Source organism: Acinonyx jubatus, chromosome B1, assembly GCF_027475565.1.
Source record: "Acinonyx jubatus isolate Ajub_Pintada_27869175 chromosome B1, VMU_Ajub_asm_v1.0, whole genome shotgun sequence".
In the NCBI taxonomy this organism is placed as follows: Eukaryota; Metazoa; Chordata; class Mammalia; order Carnivora; family Felidae; genus Acinonyx; species Acinonyx jubatus.
In genome coordinates, this window is record NC_069382.1 from 20423554 (window position 1) to 20444797 (window position 21244).

A 21244-nucleotide genomic window follows, 5' to 3' on the forward strand; every position below is an offset into this window, starting at 1 on the left:
TCCCAACCTCACAGATTTGAGTTTTGCAAGGAAAACCAGCTTTGAAGTTGACATTGTAACTTTAGTCCCAAGGATTTTCACAAAGCATGTTATAAATGACAGCAAGAAAAAAGAATCGTGCACAGTGACTCCAAGTTCAGCCGTGCAGCATACCCATAAACTGACAGGACGTTGGTATCTTCTTTAGTCCCGCTTGACAAATAAGACTGTTTATGAAGAACTATGTATTCCTATGCAGCAGTCACATAAGGAATGTGTGACCTAAAGCAAAGATGAACTAACTTTCTTAAAACTTAGCAGATTCTATAACAATGGGTAATCTGTGTCCTATATGAAGACTAATGGACTTAAAAAAAAAATCTATCTAGTTTAATGGCATAGTTTTTCTTTTTGCATGCTGGCTTGTGTTTACAGCAGCTCTTAAAGACTGATTTTTCAACTATAGCTGAATACTATATCCCAGCTGCGGGGGAAAAAGTAAAGTCTTAGTTCTAAGTTAGCTACAGGGCACTTTGTTTTCACTTTTGCCAACCAAGTTTGGGTTTTTTTTCCCCCTCGATGTCTGTTCTTCTTTTATACTTGCAACATCTTCCACAACTGAATATTCCTTACCTTCTTGTCTGAAAATTCAGATTCACTATTTAGCATTCCTAGTTAATCAGACCTGATTTTACCTACAAGCCCTCCCATACTTTGTTTTACCATAATGTTGTTAATTTTGTGTCACCGGACGAATATTTTGGCACATACCTGGGCTAGGCATCAGGGCGGAAAGGTGAAAGGGGCATAATGTCTGTCCTTAGGGCCCCACAGTCGAGGGGTGTTACGTTCCTCTGACATCGCTGCAGTGGTCTCTCATTTCAGGAAGCCAGTAAGCCACTGACTGTGTCTCCTTCTCTCTTCCCACGGCTCTATTGTAGCGTTGTTCATGGTGCTGCAGAGAATAGTGGGGATAAGGGATATGTATTCTCAGCAGCAGTGCAGTGGTCTGGTGCAAACAGCACGTAATAAGGCAGCACAAGGTAAAGGGGAAATAAATAGCAATGGCTGCAGGGGCCACAGCAATCCACGGGACAGAGAATGGTTGCTGTGGAGGGGGATGGTCGAGGAAAGGTGGTGGTGAGGAGGCAGGTCTTGGGTGTTCAGCTGGAAGGGCCATGCTGTGCTGAGTGAGTGGGTCCTCACTGCCCTTGGTGGCCTCCGAGCTCATGGTGACAGGGTGGCAGTACAGCCTTTCTCCCCGGGCTCAGAAGAGCCCACCATGTCTTCGTGTCTGCAGGGTTCTCTGCTTACACTTACTTCCCAGAATGGCGGTGATGGCCTCCAGAGGGCTGTGCTGTAGGAGGAGTAGGAGAAGAATGTGGTGTGGATTATGGAGTCTGTCCTTGGGGGCTGGGAGCCCTGGGTGAGGCATGGGAACGTGTAAATGAGCTGGAACCCGGCCTTGCCCTGGGCGGATGGCTGTACCCCTCTGTCCTCTGGCACTGACACTTGCCAGAAGATGGTGGGAGGGGTGTGTACGACTTGGTTCTGTCCAAGCCCGTCTCTCTCCTCTCTTTGGACCAGCAGTAAGTTCTAATTGGCACAACTTGCCCTAGGAAAAATATTTTCCCATAGTTCCCAAAGAGCTATATAAGCAGACAGCCTAGTGCTTTGCTAAGAGTGCCTTTGTCCAAAAGATGTCAACTGCAGAAGCATTTTAGAATTTTAGAAATCTTTTTGGAGGAAAATCATCAAACTAAGCCTTTGACTTTCTATAATGCTTCAAGGTCAATAGCAAGGTCTTAGTCTCCCAAGACTGTTTTATTATTTTTTTTAAATGATTATTGTTTTTAAATGATCTTTAATAGATCACTCCATACATTTATTCTTTGAGTTACAATGGGCCTCACATCTGTTCTCCATTTATTTTCCTCATATTTCTTCCTCTTTTTCTCTTATTTGAGCTTGTTGAAAATGGTATTTTTGGTTGGGGTTATTTTAAGGTGGTGTTGAAATAAATCCTGGGACTGTCCTCTTGTTCAACAGCACATGTTCTTTTAAGCCTACACATCCAGGGTCATCCTACCAAAATAAATTATATGGACCCTGTACAAAACTCTCAAGTGCCTGACTTTTTATTTATGAGAATTGGCTGCTGGCATAACGTTTGTAGTTTCCCCTGAGCAAAAATGGCCTCCGCTTTTTCCAAGAATTCCTAGCACTCAGTTCTTAAGTAGCTGTGGCTCTGTGTCACTAACTATTTTGGCTTTATTATCCCTTTCAGGGAATTTTTAAAGTTTAGTGAAATTGCAGCCAGATCTACTGTTGTAACAATTGTATAGGTACATGGAACTCAACAACCTGCCCATTTATAGGCATTCAAGGCTATCTGAAATCATCAAGATGTTTCCTTTACCTTGACCTCAGCTGGGTAAAAATATCCTTATCTTGACTGACTTTTTTTCTTCTAAAAGCATTTTTTGCAAATCTTATGTTTTTTCCCCAGACTATAGCATTATTTGTTGGAATTATTTGGAGATTTGTAGGTGGCTCAAAAATCTGTAGAAATATGTCTATCAAGTACCCAATTTCCCATGTGGACAAAGGACTTAAATTCTCCAGCAAATTGGGGAAATATGTAGATACTTCACTTTGGAAGCTGACACACTGAATAAATATCTTTCTAACATGCATATAATTCCAGAATTTTTATTAATTTTCAGTGTCCTTCTGTGCAACTACCGTAACAAAAGTGTCTGGGTGGACACATCTATCCTTTTCCCCCTTACTTTTGGAAATTAGATCACGATGACTGGGATGAACTTTTCTACCAATATCTACCCATGGGTCTGTCTGAACCCCTTGGATTATAAGTCTGTTTCAAAGTGGTTTATCTTCTTTTCAAATTTGAACTCTCTTCAGTTAACCTGGTTGAAATTGGCTCTGCCCAGAGAGAAGTTGCTACCTGGGGAGGGAGGTTGAAGGTGTGAGCCACACAGGCTAGGTGGTAGAGGAAGAAATTCAAGGAAGAATTACCTTTACATGCATAGACTCTAGTAGGTCAGTGTATCTTTGGAGAATAATCAATGGCATCTGTCATATGATACCAGCAGTGGTTTGGGGTATTAAAAAGGGAACCTGCTTTAAAGAAGGGGCCAGGCTGTGGAAGGTTTTGCCCAGCAGCAGTGGGGAGCTCCTGCGGTTTTGAATATGGGGTGACATGAAAGAGTGTGCAGTAGGATGACTGCTTGGGTGACAGTCCTGGGAACAGGTCGTGTGGTGGACATGTGCTGGCCTTGGCTGGTCACCATCAGTTCTCACCTCTCCCTCTCAGGGCCATGCCTACTCTTTTGTCAGTCCCTGTGTTTGTGGTGTGGCTTGTACCTCAAATCCAGCCAAAATCATGTCATTGCAAGCTTAAGGACCCAGTGAAAGGCAGTGAGTCTTTGTTAGGGTCTTTGGTGCTTTTTCTCACTGGTCATGGGTGTGGTGGGAGGTGGGGTTGGATCGCTGGAGCCCCCGTGAGCAGAGAGCCAAGAGCCCACAGAGGGGGACCACTGAGAGATGAGGACGAGGGGCTGGGTGTTTTGAACCCCTGGCCAGTGTGAAGCCAGCCTCACCACAGATACTTATGGTTGCACACTTCGGTCAGATTTCTTTTGGCTTCAGCAATATGAGGTTGAGATTTTTCTCTCTTGGGTGTAGAAGATTCCTGACAGAGGTGAAGTCATATAATCTGCAGGCAGTGTTACTAGTTAGATATCCTTTGGTAAATAGTCTGGGTGCTTGGTGCAGCGTAGATGCTCAACAAGTTAATAACAATTAAATCAAAAGGGCGTAATTAAATTAAAAGCTGATGGATGGCAGCTGTCTAATATTCATGGGGTTCTTTCATAGGAACCTCGCCTTGTGTTGTATCTGACTATATTAACTCTGTTTTAAGAAGCCATTCAGCTTCACAGCAGGACACATTTTTAGGCAGCTTGGAAATAGGATTATTTTTATGCAGTCTCAACGTGTGTATCCCCCCAGTATTTGCCTCTGTGTTATATAAAAGATACGGGTTTTATGAAGGGCAGAATGTACAAGTATGTCTTCTGCTTACATGTCATATATTTTCTTGGACTGTGCTTTGTGATTTTTGCCCTTAGTTTTTCTCCAATATCTGACCTCTGAATAAAATGGTCCTGGGAAAAGACTTTCGTTGGTTTTATAGTTTTAAACAGATTAAATCTGTCTTTGGGGAGAAGGATTAGTGTTCGTGATTTTTCTATCAAATGGCTGGGTTAGAAAACTCCTAAAGCTTCGTGGCTATCCCTTATTATTTATTTAAACAACTTTATGTCAGTAGGGAAAAAAAGTGCTTTTTATTTTATTTTTTTGCAAACAAGTTTCTTAGGTGATATTTTACAATAGGATTTAATTTTCCAGGTGTATGAGATAGAATTGACCTACAACATTATATTAGCTTCAGATGTACAATATCATGATTCGATACGTGTTCATAGTGCAAAATGATTACCACAACAGGTCTAGTTAACATCTACCCCCTCATATAGTTACAATTTTTTCTTCTTGTGATGAGAACTTTTAAGATCTACTCTCACAGCAAATTTCAAATAGAGTATTAGAAGTGCTTCTTTTTAAGGTGGAAAAATTGAATGCTTTTTCTTCTGTTTTAAGAGATTATAACAACTCTAAATGGTCCAAAGAATGTTTTATTGCTTTACTTTTTCTTGTCAAGGTACTTGGCAACTCTAACCATGCCGTCCACCTTTCTTGTGTATTCTGTCGTTACCACTACTTTAACCGGGGAAATGTGAACATTCAGTGGGAGCAAGAATGACATCTCCAAAGTCTCTCTTATGGATTTGTTTATCCCTTACTGTTTATTAATAACCTCTGAGGTATACACTTTTTTTCTTCTTCCCTCACACATGTACCTACTTATGGGTGGGATCATTCATTATCCTGGAGCTCTGGCTTCAAACTTAAAACATCTTACTTGGCAACACAGGGAGATAGACCATAAATAAAACCATTAAAATTTTCTAATAGGGTGGACATTTCCATAATTAATGCATGGCTGGCTAGAAGAAGTAGAACTTGATTTCTTAAATGGTTCTCCTGATGCCGCAGGACATCATTACTCCTTAGCACCTGAAGTATGCCAATACTCACTTCAAGACTTTGTCCGGCTAGTCCTGGGACCCCTTGGGGAACCAGGTTTTCCAGGCTGTAATGACCATAGGACCACGGTGGTTGGCTCCTCCAGACGAGATGGAGTGAACAGGCAGCCTTAAAATGGCCAACCAAGCTGCTCCCCATCGAAAATGCTTCAGCTTTATTGAGAGCTTTTTACTTATTAACTCTGTAACTCTCTAATTGAAATTTTAGGGAAAATGGAGGATAGGCTTTGGGCCATGATGCCTTTCCTTAATGTACAATATTAGGGCTGGACCGAAGAGGTATAGTACAGGAGAGGCCTAGGGAAGTGGACGTGGGGGTCACATACTGTTGGTTTAAAATCTGGCTCTGCCACTCTCCAGCTGTGAGTCCATGGGCAGTTGCTTTACCCTTCATGTGCCTCTATTTTATCATTTTTAGATGGGATAACCATGTCTCCCTTTCAGTTAGGGTTAGAAATAGCATATGCACCATACTTAGCACAATATCTGGCACCTGCTAGTTGCTCATTAAATTGTAGTATTGCTGTTATTATTATTACCCTTCCTCCTTTCACTCCCTCTGCTCAAGGGATAAGTTGAAAGGAATCTTCTATAATTGTGCTTCCTTCTTTATCGGTTCTTCTGGAACAGTAGCCCTGCATTGGCCTGATTGTGATTCTCAGCAGTTAGTGAGTGCGGAAGCAAGGGAGTAGGCACTGCTTAAAGCTGGGGCAACCTCTGTGCCCAGGACTGTGGATGCCCAGGGATGGCTCCCCAACCCGGGAGCTTCCATGTCTCAGCAGTGGGACTGTGGCCACCACTCCTAGTCACTGTGCTAATCACTGCACAATGTGATAGACCTCCATTAACTATTGTGTATTTCACACTGAAGTAATAGTGCACATTTTTGTGTTGTACATCTTCACAGTTTGTGGCTCATATGGCATGTTGCTTACAGTGGATGCATCCTTTAGGAAAGATGAATTCTGCCTTCACTCTTAGCTTAGTAAGGCCTCAAGTTTGGTCTCTGCACAAGTCCGCCTTGTCATCTGGCTACTTGCTGACCAGTGATGTGGGAATTTGACGGGTGAGTAATTAGAAGCCAGCTTGGTCTATATGCTGTATAGCCTGAATATCACCATTAAAGATTGTAAAAAATGGGTGGCTAGATCGAAAGATTTTAAAATATTATGTTTTCGGAAATTAGGTTGGCATACTGTTGTAAAGATACATTTTACCTAATGTTTTCTTTCACTTTATCTTAAAGGATTTTATGAGCATTACAATTAAATATAATAGTTTAACAAAGGTGCGATCTGATGTCACCTGTTAAAGAATGGCCACTAAAGTACTTTCTTTTAAACACTACAGTAAGAGAGGCACCTGGATGGTTCAGTGGTGAAGCGTCTGACTTTGGCTCAGGTCATGATCTCGTGGTTGGTGATCTTGAGCCCTGGATCGGGCTCTGTACTGACAACTCAGAGCTGGAGCCTGCTTTGGAATCAGTGTCTCCCTCTCTCTCTGTCTCTCTGCTGCTCACACTGTCTCTCTTTTTTTCTCAAAACTAAGTAAACATTAAAAAAAGATTTAAACACTACAATAAGATACTTCCTTCATTCAGACTTAAAACCAAATGATACTGAATTATCAGAGGTAGAAATAACCCAGGAAGCCTTACCAAGTCCTCCAAGCTTCCCAGGCAGCCAGGTGCTAAGACCCCAAAAAGAGGAAAGGGGAGATTCTCCAGGAGCCTGGAGACCGGAAAAGAGCCTGTTGGGGCCCCTGGCGGCTGCTCCCCCAGGCTAGCGGGCACTGCGCTTGGGCTTGGTGCGTTCACCTCTCTCCTTTGGGCCCCAGACATTGGGTGTTGGTGCCGAGCTGGTGCCTTTTTCCCCTTAGGAAATCACAAGAGTTTTGTTGGCCAGCCATGTGACTGGCTGAATTTCTGGAGAATTTAATATTGTGTCACTATTTTATATATTTTCTCAGTCCCTGTTTCGTGTGCTTTCCGGCCTGTCTGTAAAGTAGCAGTACCGCTGAGTTATCACAGCAGCCTGTTCGAGAAAGACACCACGTGCTCTGTGGGTCCCTTATAGAAGTCAGAGCTCAGAGATGGGCGGTAAACTGCCTGTGCCCAGCAGTTCAGTTCCCAAACCAGAACGAGCACCAGAGCCCAGGCCTCCTGACTCGCAAATACTTTTTCATGTTGGTAGAGCTAGAAAATGTCATGATACCAAATTTAGCACGACAAACTATTTATCTAGCTGCTTTTCTTAGATTAGAACATAAACTTGTCCTAGGTTTTGGCTACTGAAGGCATTTAGATTTCTCCCTGTTCAGCAACCTCTGGGTCTCTTCCCCCAAGCAATTGGCAGTGACCTTCAGCCTAGTTCATGTGGTCTTTGGCCCAAGCAAAGCTGGTGGCTGGTGCCATTTGCCTTTCTTTTGTCTTTAAATAAAAGGTCATCCTACCCCGCACCGTGGACTTCTTGTCCCGCAGAGCAGCTTTACTTTTGCGGATAGTCTGATACGATTCTGGGAATCCAGAATGTTCCACAATGCAATATCCGACCTGCATGGGAGAAGGGAATAGCTCGTGTTCTATCAAAATTGAAATTAGATGGTGTGATGGAGACTTGCTGAAGAGAGGCTCCGCGTCTCAGCGATTTACAAGGTCCCCCGGATCCCCAGGTGGCGAGGGAAGGACCGAGCCGGACTTGTGTTCTGCATCCGGGTGTCCTGTTTCAGACCTGGCACTGATGACGTGGTAGGGCCCAGGGTTGTCACTGAAGCTTTTCAGCCTTGGCCTAGAAAAACTGATGAAATCTTTTTTCCTCCCTCAATCTAAAGCCAGCAGAGCAGGGATGGGAATGAAAAGGCTGTTAAACTGGGGCACAGTCTCTTCCATTGAGTCTGTAAGGACAGACAAAGGCTCACTCTTGTTCACCGTTTTGTTCTTCTTATGGCTGAACCTGGTGCTACACACAGGCATGTTGTTGGATGGGATTGGATGTTCCATAGTCTGTCTTGTATTCGTCCTGAAAACGCGGAAAACCTCCTCAGGCCCGCGTTGGGACTCTTGTATTCCCTGCACTCGGTGTCTGTCTTTGGGTTTATCTCAAAGAATATGCTGATTCACAAGAATATTCTTGTGAATATGGTTTTATAGTTTAATTTTGTCTTAAAGCCCTCAATTTTCAGATACTAATTTTCATGTATAAAATTGGTTAAAATAATCGTGTATCGATTATCCAACATATATTAATTTTGAAGAACAGGACTAAAATGATCTCAGAGGCATTCACTGGTGCCCACAGCCTCGATCAACAATGAACTTGGGCTCTGGCTCGGCAGATCGCCTGAGTGGCCTGGGGAAACTGGTCCCCAGTAACTGTGAACTGGGGATTATGTAAGGACCTAACCCATGGGGTTACTGTGGGGATTAACTGAAGTCACTTCTGCAAAGGGACAGCCCAATTCATGGCATTAGAGTAAGTACTCTAAAAATATTTATTATTTTTATTATTATTATTTTGGTAATTTTTGACATAAACCAAGTGACAGCTGAGATTGGCCTGATCCATGAACTATCGGGAAGGCTATTTTGAACACTCCCATTCTTTTCCCTTCGGAAGTCCAAAACTCTCCCTGGAATTTCTGCCAATTCCCATGGAGGTTTGCATTTCCACAGTCCCCTCTGGCCCCCACTCCCTGCTCCCACCGAGGGAGTCAGGGCCGAGGTTGTCTCAGCATCTGCTCATGCGTCTGTTGTCCCTGCCCCTGCTGCACAGAATTACAACCTGCCCCAGGTCTAGCTACACAGCCCCAGTCCAGCCCACCAACACGTCATGGTATATAGCAACCCTCCTGAAGATCTGGGGCAAAGGCAAGGTTCAGTAAAGCAAAAGACTGAGATGAGACTTTTCTTTCCTGTCCCTGCGATTATTTCTTCTGGCCCTTCACTACCTAATCAAATAATGCTTAAAATGAGGTATAAAATACCACTGAAGATACCTTCAGTGTCTAAAATACACTGAAAGATTAAAAGTGCTTGTGTTTGGATTATGGGACTATGGGTGATTTTCTTCCTTCTATATTTCTGAATCTTTGAACATTATGTAAATAAGTACATGTTTCACAATTTTTTAAAAAAAGACCGTTTTTAAAAGCTCAGGGAGAATCCTTTGTAGGATTGGGGAAGACTTCAGTATTAGCAGGATAAATGAATCCTTGCCCAGTGAGCCTCATCTTCTTTTTCTGATCCTTTAAAATGTGTTTCTCGTGGGGTGCCTGGGTGGATCAGTCAGTTAAGCATCTGACTCTGGATTTCAGCTCAGGTCACGGTCTCACAGTTTCTGAGTTTGAGCCCTGTGTCAGACTTTGCACTGACAGTGCGGAGCCTGCTTGGAATTCATTCATTCATTCATTCATTCATTCATTCTCTCTCTCAAAATAAATAACTAAAATAAACGTAAAAAAATGTATTTCTCTCCAGTTCTCAACTCCTCTCAAGTTCTCTCAACCCCTAATGGGAGTTGTTGATATTTCCTGTGTGTTATCACAACTCCAGATGCCCCTTCTTTGGCAACACAACAAGATTCTTTCTTTAACATGTCTTGACATGCTGGTTGCTTCTGGAAGGCTCCTCCTGTGCTTTGGAGGATGGCGTTCCAGTGGTCAGGCTATCCCGCTGTGCCTTCTGCCTGGTCCCATCCTTCCTTCTACAAGGAGGAGAGTCTCTACTTTCTCAACTACTGTGGAGTTCACTCCTCCTGCTGCTGTGTTACGGCTCCCAGATCTTTGTGCTCCCAGGACCGCGCCTGCTAAGGTTACCAGCGTCTTCCACGTTACTGAGCCCATTGGGCATTTTACACGTCTTGCCTTACTTGATGTCTCAGCAGCCCTGGGAATGGACACTTCCCTTCTCGTAAACCATTTCCGCTGCACGTTTCCATGACAGCACGATCCCCTGACTTTCCTCCTCCGTCTGGATTCCTGTCTAGTTTGTTTTTCTGATTCATCGCCTTGTATCAGAACTTTAAAGGTTGGATTTCCTCAGATTTCTTCTTTTCTCACTCTGCATGTTCTCCTGGGTAACCTCTTTGGGTCTCATGGTTTCAAGTATCACTTACGTGTCAGTGACCACAAACTTAACTGCGCTTCAGCAAATCCAAGACATCAGAGATGACAAAATGCACCAAGATATTGTATCTCAAAAAGAAAGGCAGAAGCACTGTTCACTTAAAATGACACAATGGCTTCTTACCCATTAACCATAAGACATATTCCGTTTTCAGAAATGTCAGAATGCGAAAAATGCATACCCAAGGATTAATGATACACTGTCAGATGTTTTGCATAGATGAACTACTGTTCACAGAGCACGAATACCTAGTGTCTCTTAAACATGGTGTTGCTGGGAGCACACAAATGAATTGTAACAACTTTGTCCAGAGAAGCTGGTAGTCTCCTGAGTCCTGTCGGTCCGGACACGAAATAGGCCTTATTACCATACAGCTTATAATATGTCTAAATAAAATAGAATTAACTTAGCTGAACAGTGAGGCAGAGTTATTGGACCAGTGGGTTGTCAGGATGGTGCCCAAACTCTTAAGATTTGTTTCATTTAATCTACAGTTGACTGACTCTAGAGTTCCAGTCAAGAATGTTCTGGCTATCTTAGCATAAACCATGTGATGGCCCCCTGAGCAGTGCCCTCCCCGTCACAGAATTTCTCAGACAACTGAATTTTAATTTTTATTGCTCATTTATTTTGTTGTTGCAGATCACTGGGAAATTAGGCTCATCTTGTTTCCTTCACTGTTTTTTTTGTTTCTTTTTTTCTCCCTGTACTTCGAAATTACTTTTAACAGTGATGGGACCTTTAAGAACTGTTGCCAAATTTTGAAATGTAATTTTCCTGCAACAGCAGCCAAAGTTAACAAAAAGACACAGAAAAAATCTCATTAAGTATTCTAATCTGCCACCATCTGTCAACCTCATTCTGTTTCACCGAGGTTTTCTAAAAATAATCTAAGTGGTATAGCTTCCTTCACTTCTATGGAGAGAATAATCCATACTAAATATTTTTGCCTCAAAATATTATCCTATGTTCCACATGATCATCCCAATAAAGTTTTGTCTCCTTAGTCTGAAGGGCAGGGAAAATTATTTACATTCCATATTTAGATACTGCTAACTGATGTGTCACCCCTGAACCTCCACTTAATTTAGGTAGTTATATTTTAGCATGCAAATCAGTATTTTCCCATAGAAGTGTTCCAAAAATAATAAATCCCCTTGCTTTTCTTCTCCCACAACTCTCTTCCATAAGATACTTCTTGTAGTTAGTTCAGAATAGAGCCTTTAACGACAACAGTTTAAATAAAATAATCTGATCATGTGGGAGTTGAAAAATAATCTCCTTAAATACTCCTGGGTCAAAGAAGCAATAAAAAAAATGCAGTTTTAGACTCTTCTGGAAAGGAAGAAGAATACTACTACAAATAAAACTCATAAGGTGCAGCCAAAGATTTACTTGGAGGGAAATGATTGGACTTAAAGGCTTGTTATTAAATAAAAAGAATGACAATCAATGAGTGGACCCTTAAACCTGAGAGTTTAGAAATGAACAAAGAAACAAAGCCACGTGATATACCGAGGAAAGCTGCAATATTACTAACAAAGGAGCAGAAATTAAACAGAAAAAAGTTATTAAATCTATAAACCCAAGACCTGTTACTTTGAAGAAAACCCTTTGCCTATCTAATCACAAGAAAGTAAAAACAATTCACAACTTAGGAATGAGAAAAAGGATAAAGAGGGAGGGATTCATCCGTAGGTAGGAATTAAAAGATTATGAGAATTTGGCAACCGCAATTAGAAGATAACTTGTAAAGAAAATAGATGTCAAAATGAGATTTAGTAAAAAATGGTAACACTGAGGGGTACCTGGCTGGCTTAGTCGGTGGAGCATGTGAGTCTTGATTTTAGGATTGTGAATTTAAGCCCCACGTTGGGTGTAGAGATTACTTTAAAAAAAAAAATTTAAAAAGGTAACGTTGAGTCGATACATAACCACATAAGAAATTGAAAGAATAATTAAAGAATTATTTATGTATAAAGAAGTGCCTGTATTTGCTTCAAAAAATGATTAGTAAGTTGTTGTGTATTAATCTTCCAGATTGATGAGTGTCATCATAACCATGATGAATTCACCTGATAAAAGTAGAACAAATAGGCTGGTACATGTCAATCTCCCTTAAAAGCACAGATGCAAAGACATAACAGAAAACAAAACAGTTATAGGTGGTAAAACATAAGAAAAGTTAAAACACCATTTCTAAGAATCCAAGACTTCTTTAAAGATTAAGAAATGTATTGCTATTATTGGTTATATAGGACTAAAGTAAAAACAAAATATTCATCCAAATATGTATTTAGAAAGCACACTGTTCATTCCTGATGTTCAAAAATCAAAATTCTTAGTAAACTAAGAATAGGTCACTTCCACAATGTGATAAAACAAATCATCAAACTCAGTGGTGAAATATTGGAAGTGTTTCCATTAAAAACAGAGGAGTACACGAAAAGATGCTCAACATCATTAATCGTCAGGGAAATGCAAATCAAAATCACAATGAGATGCTTTCTTTTACCTACTAGGATGGATGTAGTAAAAAAGAAAGATTATAAAAAGTGTTGAAGATGTGGAAAAATTGGAACCTTCGTACATTGGTAGTAGGAATGTAAAATGGTACGCCTGCTTTGGACAGTAATGTGTGAGTTCCTCAAAATGTTAAGCAGAGTTACCGTATGACATAGTAATTCCATTCCTAGGTGTGTGTGTATTGTGTGTGTGTGTGTGTGCACATACCTGTGTGTACCCAAGAGAAATGAAAATGAATTTCCTCACAAAAGCTTGTACAAGAATGTTCAAAGCAGCACTATTCATAATAACCAAAAGGTAGAAACAACCCAAATGTCCATCAACTGACAAGTGGAGAAATATAAATGTGACATATCCATATCTATATAATGAAATATTATTTGGCAATAAAAGGAAACGAAGTACTGATATATTCTACATGGATCAACTTGGATTGAAACATGGATTGAAAACATGATGCTAAGTGAAGGAAACCAATCACAAAATACAACATACTGTAGGGTTCTCTTTATATGCACTGTCCAGAATAGGCAAATCCCCGGAGACGGAAAGTAGGTTGATGGTTGGGGAAGAAATGAAGAGTGGCTGCTAGTGGGTACAGGGTTTCTCTTTGGGGTGATGAAAATGTTTTAAAATTGATTGTGGTAATGGTTGCATAAGGCTGTGAATATATTACAAACCACTGACCAGCACACTTTCAGTAGGTGAATTGTATGGAATGTGAATTAAATCTCAATAAAGATGTTACTAAAAAAAAAAAAAAAAAAAAGAAATGAAAACATGAGTGACTATTGTCACTGCTATTTAGTATTAGTTGAAGTTTCTGGTTAATGCCATGAAACAAGGAAAGGAAAAGATGTATGAATATCAGAAAAGAAGAAACAAATTATTACCAGAAAAGATTCCTGTCTACCAAGGAGCATCCAAGAGACTTCACTGAAAAAAATGACTAGAAGCAGTAAAAGAATTGGGTAAAGAGGAAGCTGTAAAACACACAAATAAAAATTAGGCTGTAGGCTACTGTCTTTATTAATATAAACAATTTTTATGAATACATAAGAAATGATTATCACTTGGAAAGTAAACCAATGATATGAAGACCATTTACAAAAGAGATACAATGAGGAATAACCAAGTAGAAGAATGTGGAACATATCAGGGGTGCCTGGATGGCTCAGTCAGCTGAGCTTCCGATTCTTGGGTTCGTCTCCAGTCATGATCTCACAATTCGTGGGTTCGAGCCCCCCATTGGACTCTGTGCTGACAGCGTGGAGCCTGCTTAGGATTCTCTCTGCCCCCATCCCCCGCTCCTTCCGGCTTGTGCTGTCTCTGTCTCTCTCAAAATAAATAAATAAATTAATTAAAAAAAAAAAAAGAATGTGGAGCATATCAGTAACAGAGTAACAGAAGAAATACTTTTTACAACTATGAGCTAGTAGGTTAAGACCCTGTTGTTGAACTAGCATCTTTAACATCCACAGGCCTTCACAAGGCCTCAGGACTCATGCCACCACCTCCGGCTAAATCGTATGAATAAAAGAATATTTTAAATACCTCATTCTTTATTTACCTCCTCAGATCTCTGAAAACTGGGAAGAAGTAGGGTAGGAAGGCTGGTTTGGTTCCAGGGCTCAGAGAAGAGTGGGGCAATGGAGCGTCTCAAGTGCTGTTTGACTTGGGTGTCCTGAGGAGTGCTCGTTAGGTCTGGTACCCCCCCTAGGTCTAGGTCTTCCCTGGAGCAGCTGGGAAGCTCTGTGCTCCCCAAATACAGCAGGGCCACAGCGTCCATTTTAGACTGAAGACTGGAGCCAATATGATTTACTAGTCCCTGAAGCTGCCTCACAGAATTGAGTAACCATCCTGACTTGGGTGAGGGCTGAGCCAGTGTCTGTAGAAGGTTGAGCCTGGGAAGTAGTAAGTGGCATTGCCAAGCTGCCATCATTACAGGAATGTGCATTGGGTGGTTGTGGTGTCTATGCTTGTTAGTCATAGTTCCTTCAGGTTTTGGTGCCCTGTAGAGGTTGTCTTAGAATTTCCATTCTATTTCATACTGGAATGATCCCACTGCACATATCCTTGAAACTGCTCTGCTTATGAGAGGTGTACTTGATAAAAATTGTTTCCAGAAATCTTTAACCATTCGAAGGTCGGTGGTAAAACTTCCATTTATTAGAGACATTTTATTGTAAATGAAAGTGAGCATCTTAATTTGATAGGTGTTCTTTGTAAACATGCAGCACATTCCTTGGATACTTTTTGCTCCCATATGTGATTTTCTTGCTAGTTTATGTGGAAGCAAACTGCTTTGAGGCCATTTCTACTATGGAGAAATACATAGAGAAATACATTACTGTCCTTTTAATAGGCATAATTCATACATGGTTATTGTAAAAATCAGAACTTTGATGCATACACATCCTGCTTTAAATTAGAATTATATACTGAATTAAAAATGCTGACTTACTTAAAATACGGAAAGGGTATTCTTAAAGAACAGGTCTATAAACCTGTGGTACATTTAAAATTATATTTTAAGTAATTGGTGAATTTTAATCTTTTGATATACAGAAACATGTCTGAGGTCTAAGTAAAGGGGGAAAGTTCTCAAAATTATATTTTGGATTAAACACAGGATTACTTACTTACTATTAATCTTGATGAATAGTGTTTTGCTTTATTATAACTCTGTCAAAATGATTTCTCTAGGTTGAAAATGTCCGCTTGGTAGATCGAATATCTTCTAAAAAAGCAGCCCTAGGTACTTTGTATTTGACGGCTACTCATGTAATATTCGTGGAAAATGCACCTGACACCAGAAAAGAAACATGGGTATGCAGTCTCTTTTTTTGGCTTTACGTGTTTTCTGTTGTTTAATGTAACAAGTTTGATCCTCCATTTTGTTTGGCCTTAGGGTGAGGTGGGTGGGCTTTTGGCCTTGGGTGTTCAGAGAACTGTTTTTGGAAGGTCAGCTTTGCCTTTTTCTGCACAGAGTCGAATCCACTTGATCTACTTATTCATTTTAAACACTAATTATTTGAACGTCATCAAAGACAGAAATAGCCAGAGATATAAATGCTTCATGTCACAGCTGTTAAGTAGACATTCGAGAATAATCAGTGCCAGATACAGCATTTATGTAGTGCTTTATTTGCAGTACATTTTATCTGTAGGTTCCAGTTGTGCAGGCCGTTTAGTCATTTTATTATATTGTCTCCACTTTTCTGATAATTCAAAAGAGAAGAAAAGAAAAGCTAGGGAAGAGTCCTCTTGGCAGGTATTTCTGCTACTTAATAATGAGACCGTTCGATAGCTCTTATTTTATATAACCACCCGACCAGGACATTATGACTGGAACCAGAATCCCTGAATTGTAGATTTTTCCCTGTTGTGTATTGCATAGATGTTGCATTTTGAGCAGAAGGGGGCAGGCATTACTTAGCGGGGAAGAATGATGGCGGATCCTAACTACACTTGTGAACGCAGTATAATGTGTAGAGCTGACGAGTTGCTATATTGTACCCCTGGAACTAATGTAACAGTGTGTGTGTCAGCTGTACTCGAACAACAACAACAAAAAGTTACGAATGCTGCCATTGAGGGTGGGGCAGAGACCCCCTCCTGGCAAAACACCAGAGAGATGTACTTCAGCATTATTTTCTTTAACATAAATCTCTTCTGCAGTCTACTTGGCCACCGGCAGCTTAGAAAACAACAGTCTCGAGTTGCTATTGAACTTGAGCATTCCATGTGGAATTTAGGAGCATGGTGGCACCTCCCAGCGGGGCCATCTCTAACTTCTGTCGATTGCAAGGTTTATTTTACTAACTTCTCATGACCTTATTTAATTTTAGCTGGTAAGCGCATTCAGCATTTGACCACCACAGTGTTCCCTTACCTGGTCTTGTACAAAATTATATGCTGAGTACTTTGCTCCCATACTTAGCCCGGATAGCAGAAGGCTTGGTAATGAAAAAAAATGATAGGTTTAGACCGATCTTTCCCAGAGCATCTCAGTTTTGTCATCTGAGTGCAGGTGTTGAGCTAGATAAAGACTGGGGAGTGGTTCTTGTCTGTGTGCCTCAGAGATCTGTGTTACTTCTTGCTCATTTATCACTGATTTGTGCTTAGCTTATCCACATAACTTTTGGTCGTAGATTCTTCACAGTCAGATTTCCACCATTGAAAAACAGGCAACAGCCGCTACTGGGTGCCCTCTGCTGATTCGCTGCAAGAACTTTCAGCTGTTACAGCTCATCATACCACAGGAAAGAGACTGCCATGATGTGTACATCTCTCTCATACGCCTTGCTCGGCCAGGTAGGTCGGAGGACCTCTGCATGTCGTATGTGCACACTCTCCAGTTCACAAATCATGTTCAATAAACACATATAAACACAGGGAGGGGGACAAAACAGAAGAGACTCTTAAATATGGAGAACAAACAGAAGGTTACTGGAGGGGTTGTGGGAGGGGGGATGGGCTAAATGGGTAAGGGGCATCGAGGAATCTACTCCTGAAATCGTTGTTGCACTATATGATAACTCCCTTGAATGTAAATTAAAAAATATAAATTAAATAAAAAAATAAAAAGAATTATGGTGTTGTAGGAATTATATGTTATCCCAGTCCTCAGATGAGGCCAAGAATTCTGAATGATTCTCTGCCTTTTAGGGGTTCCCCCTGAGTTGTTTACTATATGAACCTCTTTCATTATTGTCAGTATTCACTTTATCTTGGCAGAAGGGTTAGAGCATGTTTTCCCTTTGGAGTGAAATCATCTCAGAATGATGCTCTTCCCATACTATGATGATCAAGCCACCTTGCTTAAAGCCTAAGGTAAAACTGACACATTGTTTTGTATGGAAAGCATTGATGTCAAACAGTTCCAGTGCACTTTCCCGTCTTGGGGCTTTCAAGGTTTGGTTTCTTTCTTTCTTTCTTTCTTTCTTTCTTTCTTTCTTTCTTTCTTTCTTTCTTTCTTTTAAGTTTATTTATTTATTTTGAGAGGGAGAGAGAGCAGGGTAAGGGCAGAGACAGAGAGAGAGAGACAGAGACCGAGAGAGAAAACCCTAAGCAGGCTCCACGCTGTTAGCACAGAGCCCGATCCAAGGCTTGAACTCACGAACTGTGAGATACTGATGGGAGCCAAAACCAAGAGTCGGACGCTTAACTGACTGAGCCATCCAGGCACCCCTCAAGGTTTGGATTCTATTCCTTCTTGATGGTAATGTATGTTTCCCAAGGTTGGTATAACTGGACCTTTGTTAACATCAGGTATAGTCACCATGTGGATGTGTTGGTTCTCTTAAACGAAACCTCCTTAGGTGTTGTGGGCAGAACGTTTAGTTGATTTGAAACATATATGCTGTTCGTTACTCTCTTGTTCGGTCTCTCAGCTTGAGGTCTTCAGACTTCCGGCTTACTGTATACTTCTCCAGAAGGGTCTCTTGTCTCTCTACGTGGCTTGTATGGCTTGTGCTGTTCTTCTGCCTATAAGAAATAGACGTCTGAGTTTCCTGGGAGAATTCAGTAAAAGTAAATCTTTTATATAAGAGCAATGTCCATGGTAGGGTCACACCAAAGTCACTGATGAGGGAGATGGGATCTGTGTTTACAGTTCCTTTGCTAAATGCTTTTTGATTCAGGGCAAGAGGTTTGATCGTCAATACTGCAAGAGGTCTGGCTGGTTCCTCCGTTTCTGATAACGTGACCGTATCATCTGCAGATAATGGAGAACTAAAGCTGTCTAATGAAAATGATGCCAGGGAGCTGTCAAAATCTGATCATTTTGCCTCGACTTCGCTCCCCTTTCAAGGCAGCTGGTTGAGGCTCTTTGATCCCCGTGTGCTGCAGGGAACTGCAGAGTTAGCCAGAAAAGCAGTTGAACTTTTTAGAGGGTACACTATAATTGGAACAGAAGTTCTGGGAAGATGTATGTGAGGTTGCGTGCAGCAGGGATTGTGAGGAGAATTGTGTGCCAGCAATTTCTGTGTCACTGATTAATGGGTGTACTGGATAATACTTGTGCTCTGACCGGATTAATGGGATTTAGGAAGAGCCCAGAGAACTGGGAAAGAGCTGAGTGGCTGGAAGGGCAGATGACAGTGGCCGTGAGGGCTCTGGCCGGTGATGACAGCGAGCGCCAGGACTCTCACTGTGAGGGCCCCCAGGGAGGAAGACCTCTGCGTGCCTCACGTTTTAAAACACACACCCTTTCTTAAAGGTGGCGTTTGGGAGTTAGGTGTTAGACACAGCCAGAGAGCAAGAAAGGAAATGATAGTAGTTAATTGAATTAAACCCATTACCTTAGAATATTTTAAAAAAGCCACCAGCATTTTGAAATGCTGGAATTAGAGATGCCAGTTTACATAAAACATAGTACTTTAATAAGTGTGGGAAGGTGAAACAGAATCCAGACAGTTTCACAGTTTAATGTGAGAGGCAGGGCTAAAATTAGGACACGTTACAGCCTTTAACCTTGGAAGCAGGCTTTTGGATCTGGGCGGAGGTAGGGAAAGGTGAAGGGGGTCCCAGCTAGGAGTAGGGGTGGCTTATCAGAGCCATCTCAGGATCTTTTACAAAATACACCTTCCCCGTCCTCTAGGTATATCAGAATGGGTGTGTGTGGGGGTGGGGTGGGGTGTGGTATACTTTGAATCCTGGTAGCACGGTGTAGCTCTTTTTGGTTATTCTGGTTAGTCACCGACACAAATCACCTATTTCCAGCTACCCTTATGGACACACAACTAAACTACAAGGTCCTGTAAAGAACTTTTTTTTTTTTTTTTTTTTACAAAAGAAGAAATGTTTCAGAGTCCATTTAAGTTAAGTCCTATGACAGAGATATTTTCAGAGCTCATGAGATCCTCTCCTCACTGAATTAGGATTTCTGGGATAAGGGTACATCAAACTACTAAAAATCTAGTGAGCTTTTACTGGTTTGTCTTTTGTGTGAATTCAGATTGGTAAGAATGAAAAATTAATGTAGCCAAATTCAGTAAGCTCTTTAATTCTGAATAAAGAACAATTTAGGTTAAAGTAAAGGTTTGGCCCAATGAAAAATAGATCCAGTGTACCAATAAGGATATATATTTTTCAGATGAAAAGACCCCTGTTTCTCAGAGAGCTTCCATTTTTCCCATGTGCCTTCTTCTCTCCTCCAGTTTGTTTCTGCTGTTTATTTTTGTATCAATTAGTGTTGGTTGGTCCCTTAACATTTGAACCATCTTCTTTGTTTATTTTACCATTTTTTCTAAACTACAGTGTTTTTTTTCCAGTTCATCTTAGTCCCCAATTCTTTTGCACATTTATTATGATTTAAAAAAATCTCATGACTGACATCATCCTATTTGTTCAGTTTATTTTTATTTAAATATTTTTAATATTTATTATTTATTTTTGAGAGAGAGAGTATGAGCAGGGAAGGCAGAGAGAGAGAGAGAGAGAGAGAGAGAGAGAGAGAGAGAGACATAGAATCTGAAGCAGGCTCCAGACTCTTGAGCTGTCAGCACAGAGCCTTAGGTGAGGCTCGAACTCATGAGTTGTGAGATCATGCCCAGAGCCAAAGTTAGACACTTAACCTACTGAGCCACCCAGGTGCCCCTCATTTGCTTAATTTAACTTTTTATGTCCTAGTCTAAGTCACTGCTGTTATGCAGTGTCTGCGGTTGTAATATTCTTTTTATTGACGACACTTATCTCTGAGTCTAGAAGTTCTTTTCCACTAAGAGCCTCCATAGCCCTGGTGGTTAATTCAAACACTTGTTGGTTGAAAATAGACAGCAGACATCTTTTTCCTCCTCCTCCTCCTCCCCCTCCCCCTCTTTCTCCCCCTTCTCTTCCTCTTCCTCCTCCTCTTCTTCCTCCTCCTCGTCTTCCTCCTCCTCATTTTTTTTTTTTGAGAGAGAGAGAGAGAGAGAGAGAAAGAGAGCTGAGGTTGGGCAGAGAGAGAGGGAGAGAAAGAATCCCAAGCCTGGCACAGAGCCTGATGCAGAGCTCGAACCCATGAATGGTGAGATCATAACCTGAGCTGAAATCAAGAGTCTGACAGACTGAGCCACCAGGCACCTCTTCCTTATTTTTCTTCTAAAGCTGCGAAGTCCAGTAGTAGCTGTGTTCTTTCCTGACCCCACTTGAAATGGTTTTTCAACTCCATGTAGGTCCTTGAATGAAGCAGAAGGCTGGGGGCAGGCTAGCTTTCAACTGTTACTTTTGGTTCTGATAAACCCCACAGTGTGTGTCCTCCTGATGACTGTAACTTTCCCCTTCCCAGACCCATCTCCGCACTCTGCTAATGCCCATTCGTGTTTGTTTTTTCCTTTGAATTTTTAAAAAATTTGCAAAAGGGAAGCAGTCAGTAACATAATTGTATTACTCAGGTTTTACATGGGTTGTTGCAAGTTTTCTTTTTCTTTTTAAAGTATTT

At 41.2% G+C, this 21244-nt stretch overlaps 1 protein-coding gene across 4 annotated transcripts in view; it reads left to right on the forward strand.

The window, feature by feature from the left end:
• The window catches only part of MTMR7 (myotubularin related protein 7), a 176756-nt gene that overhangs the window by 94849 nt on the left and 60663 nt on the right, over positions 1–21244 (forward strand). For all 4 annotated transcript variants that reach the window (XM_053216349.1, XM_053216350.1, XM_027077237.2 and 1 more), the window contains 2 exons: positions 15526–15648; positions 16974–17136. In XM_053216349.1, coding sequence (XP_053072324.1) covers positions 15526–15648; positions 16974–17136 — 286 coding nt within the window. The remainder of the gene's footprint in view (positions 1–15525; positions 15649–16973; positions 17137–21244) is intronic.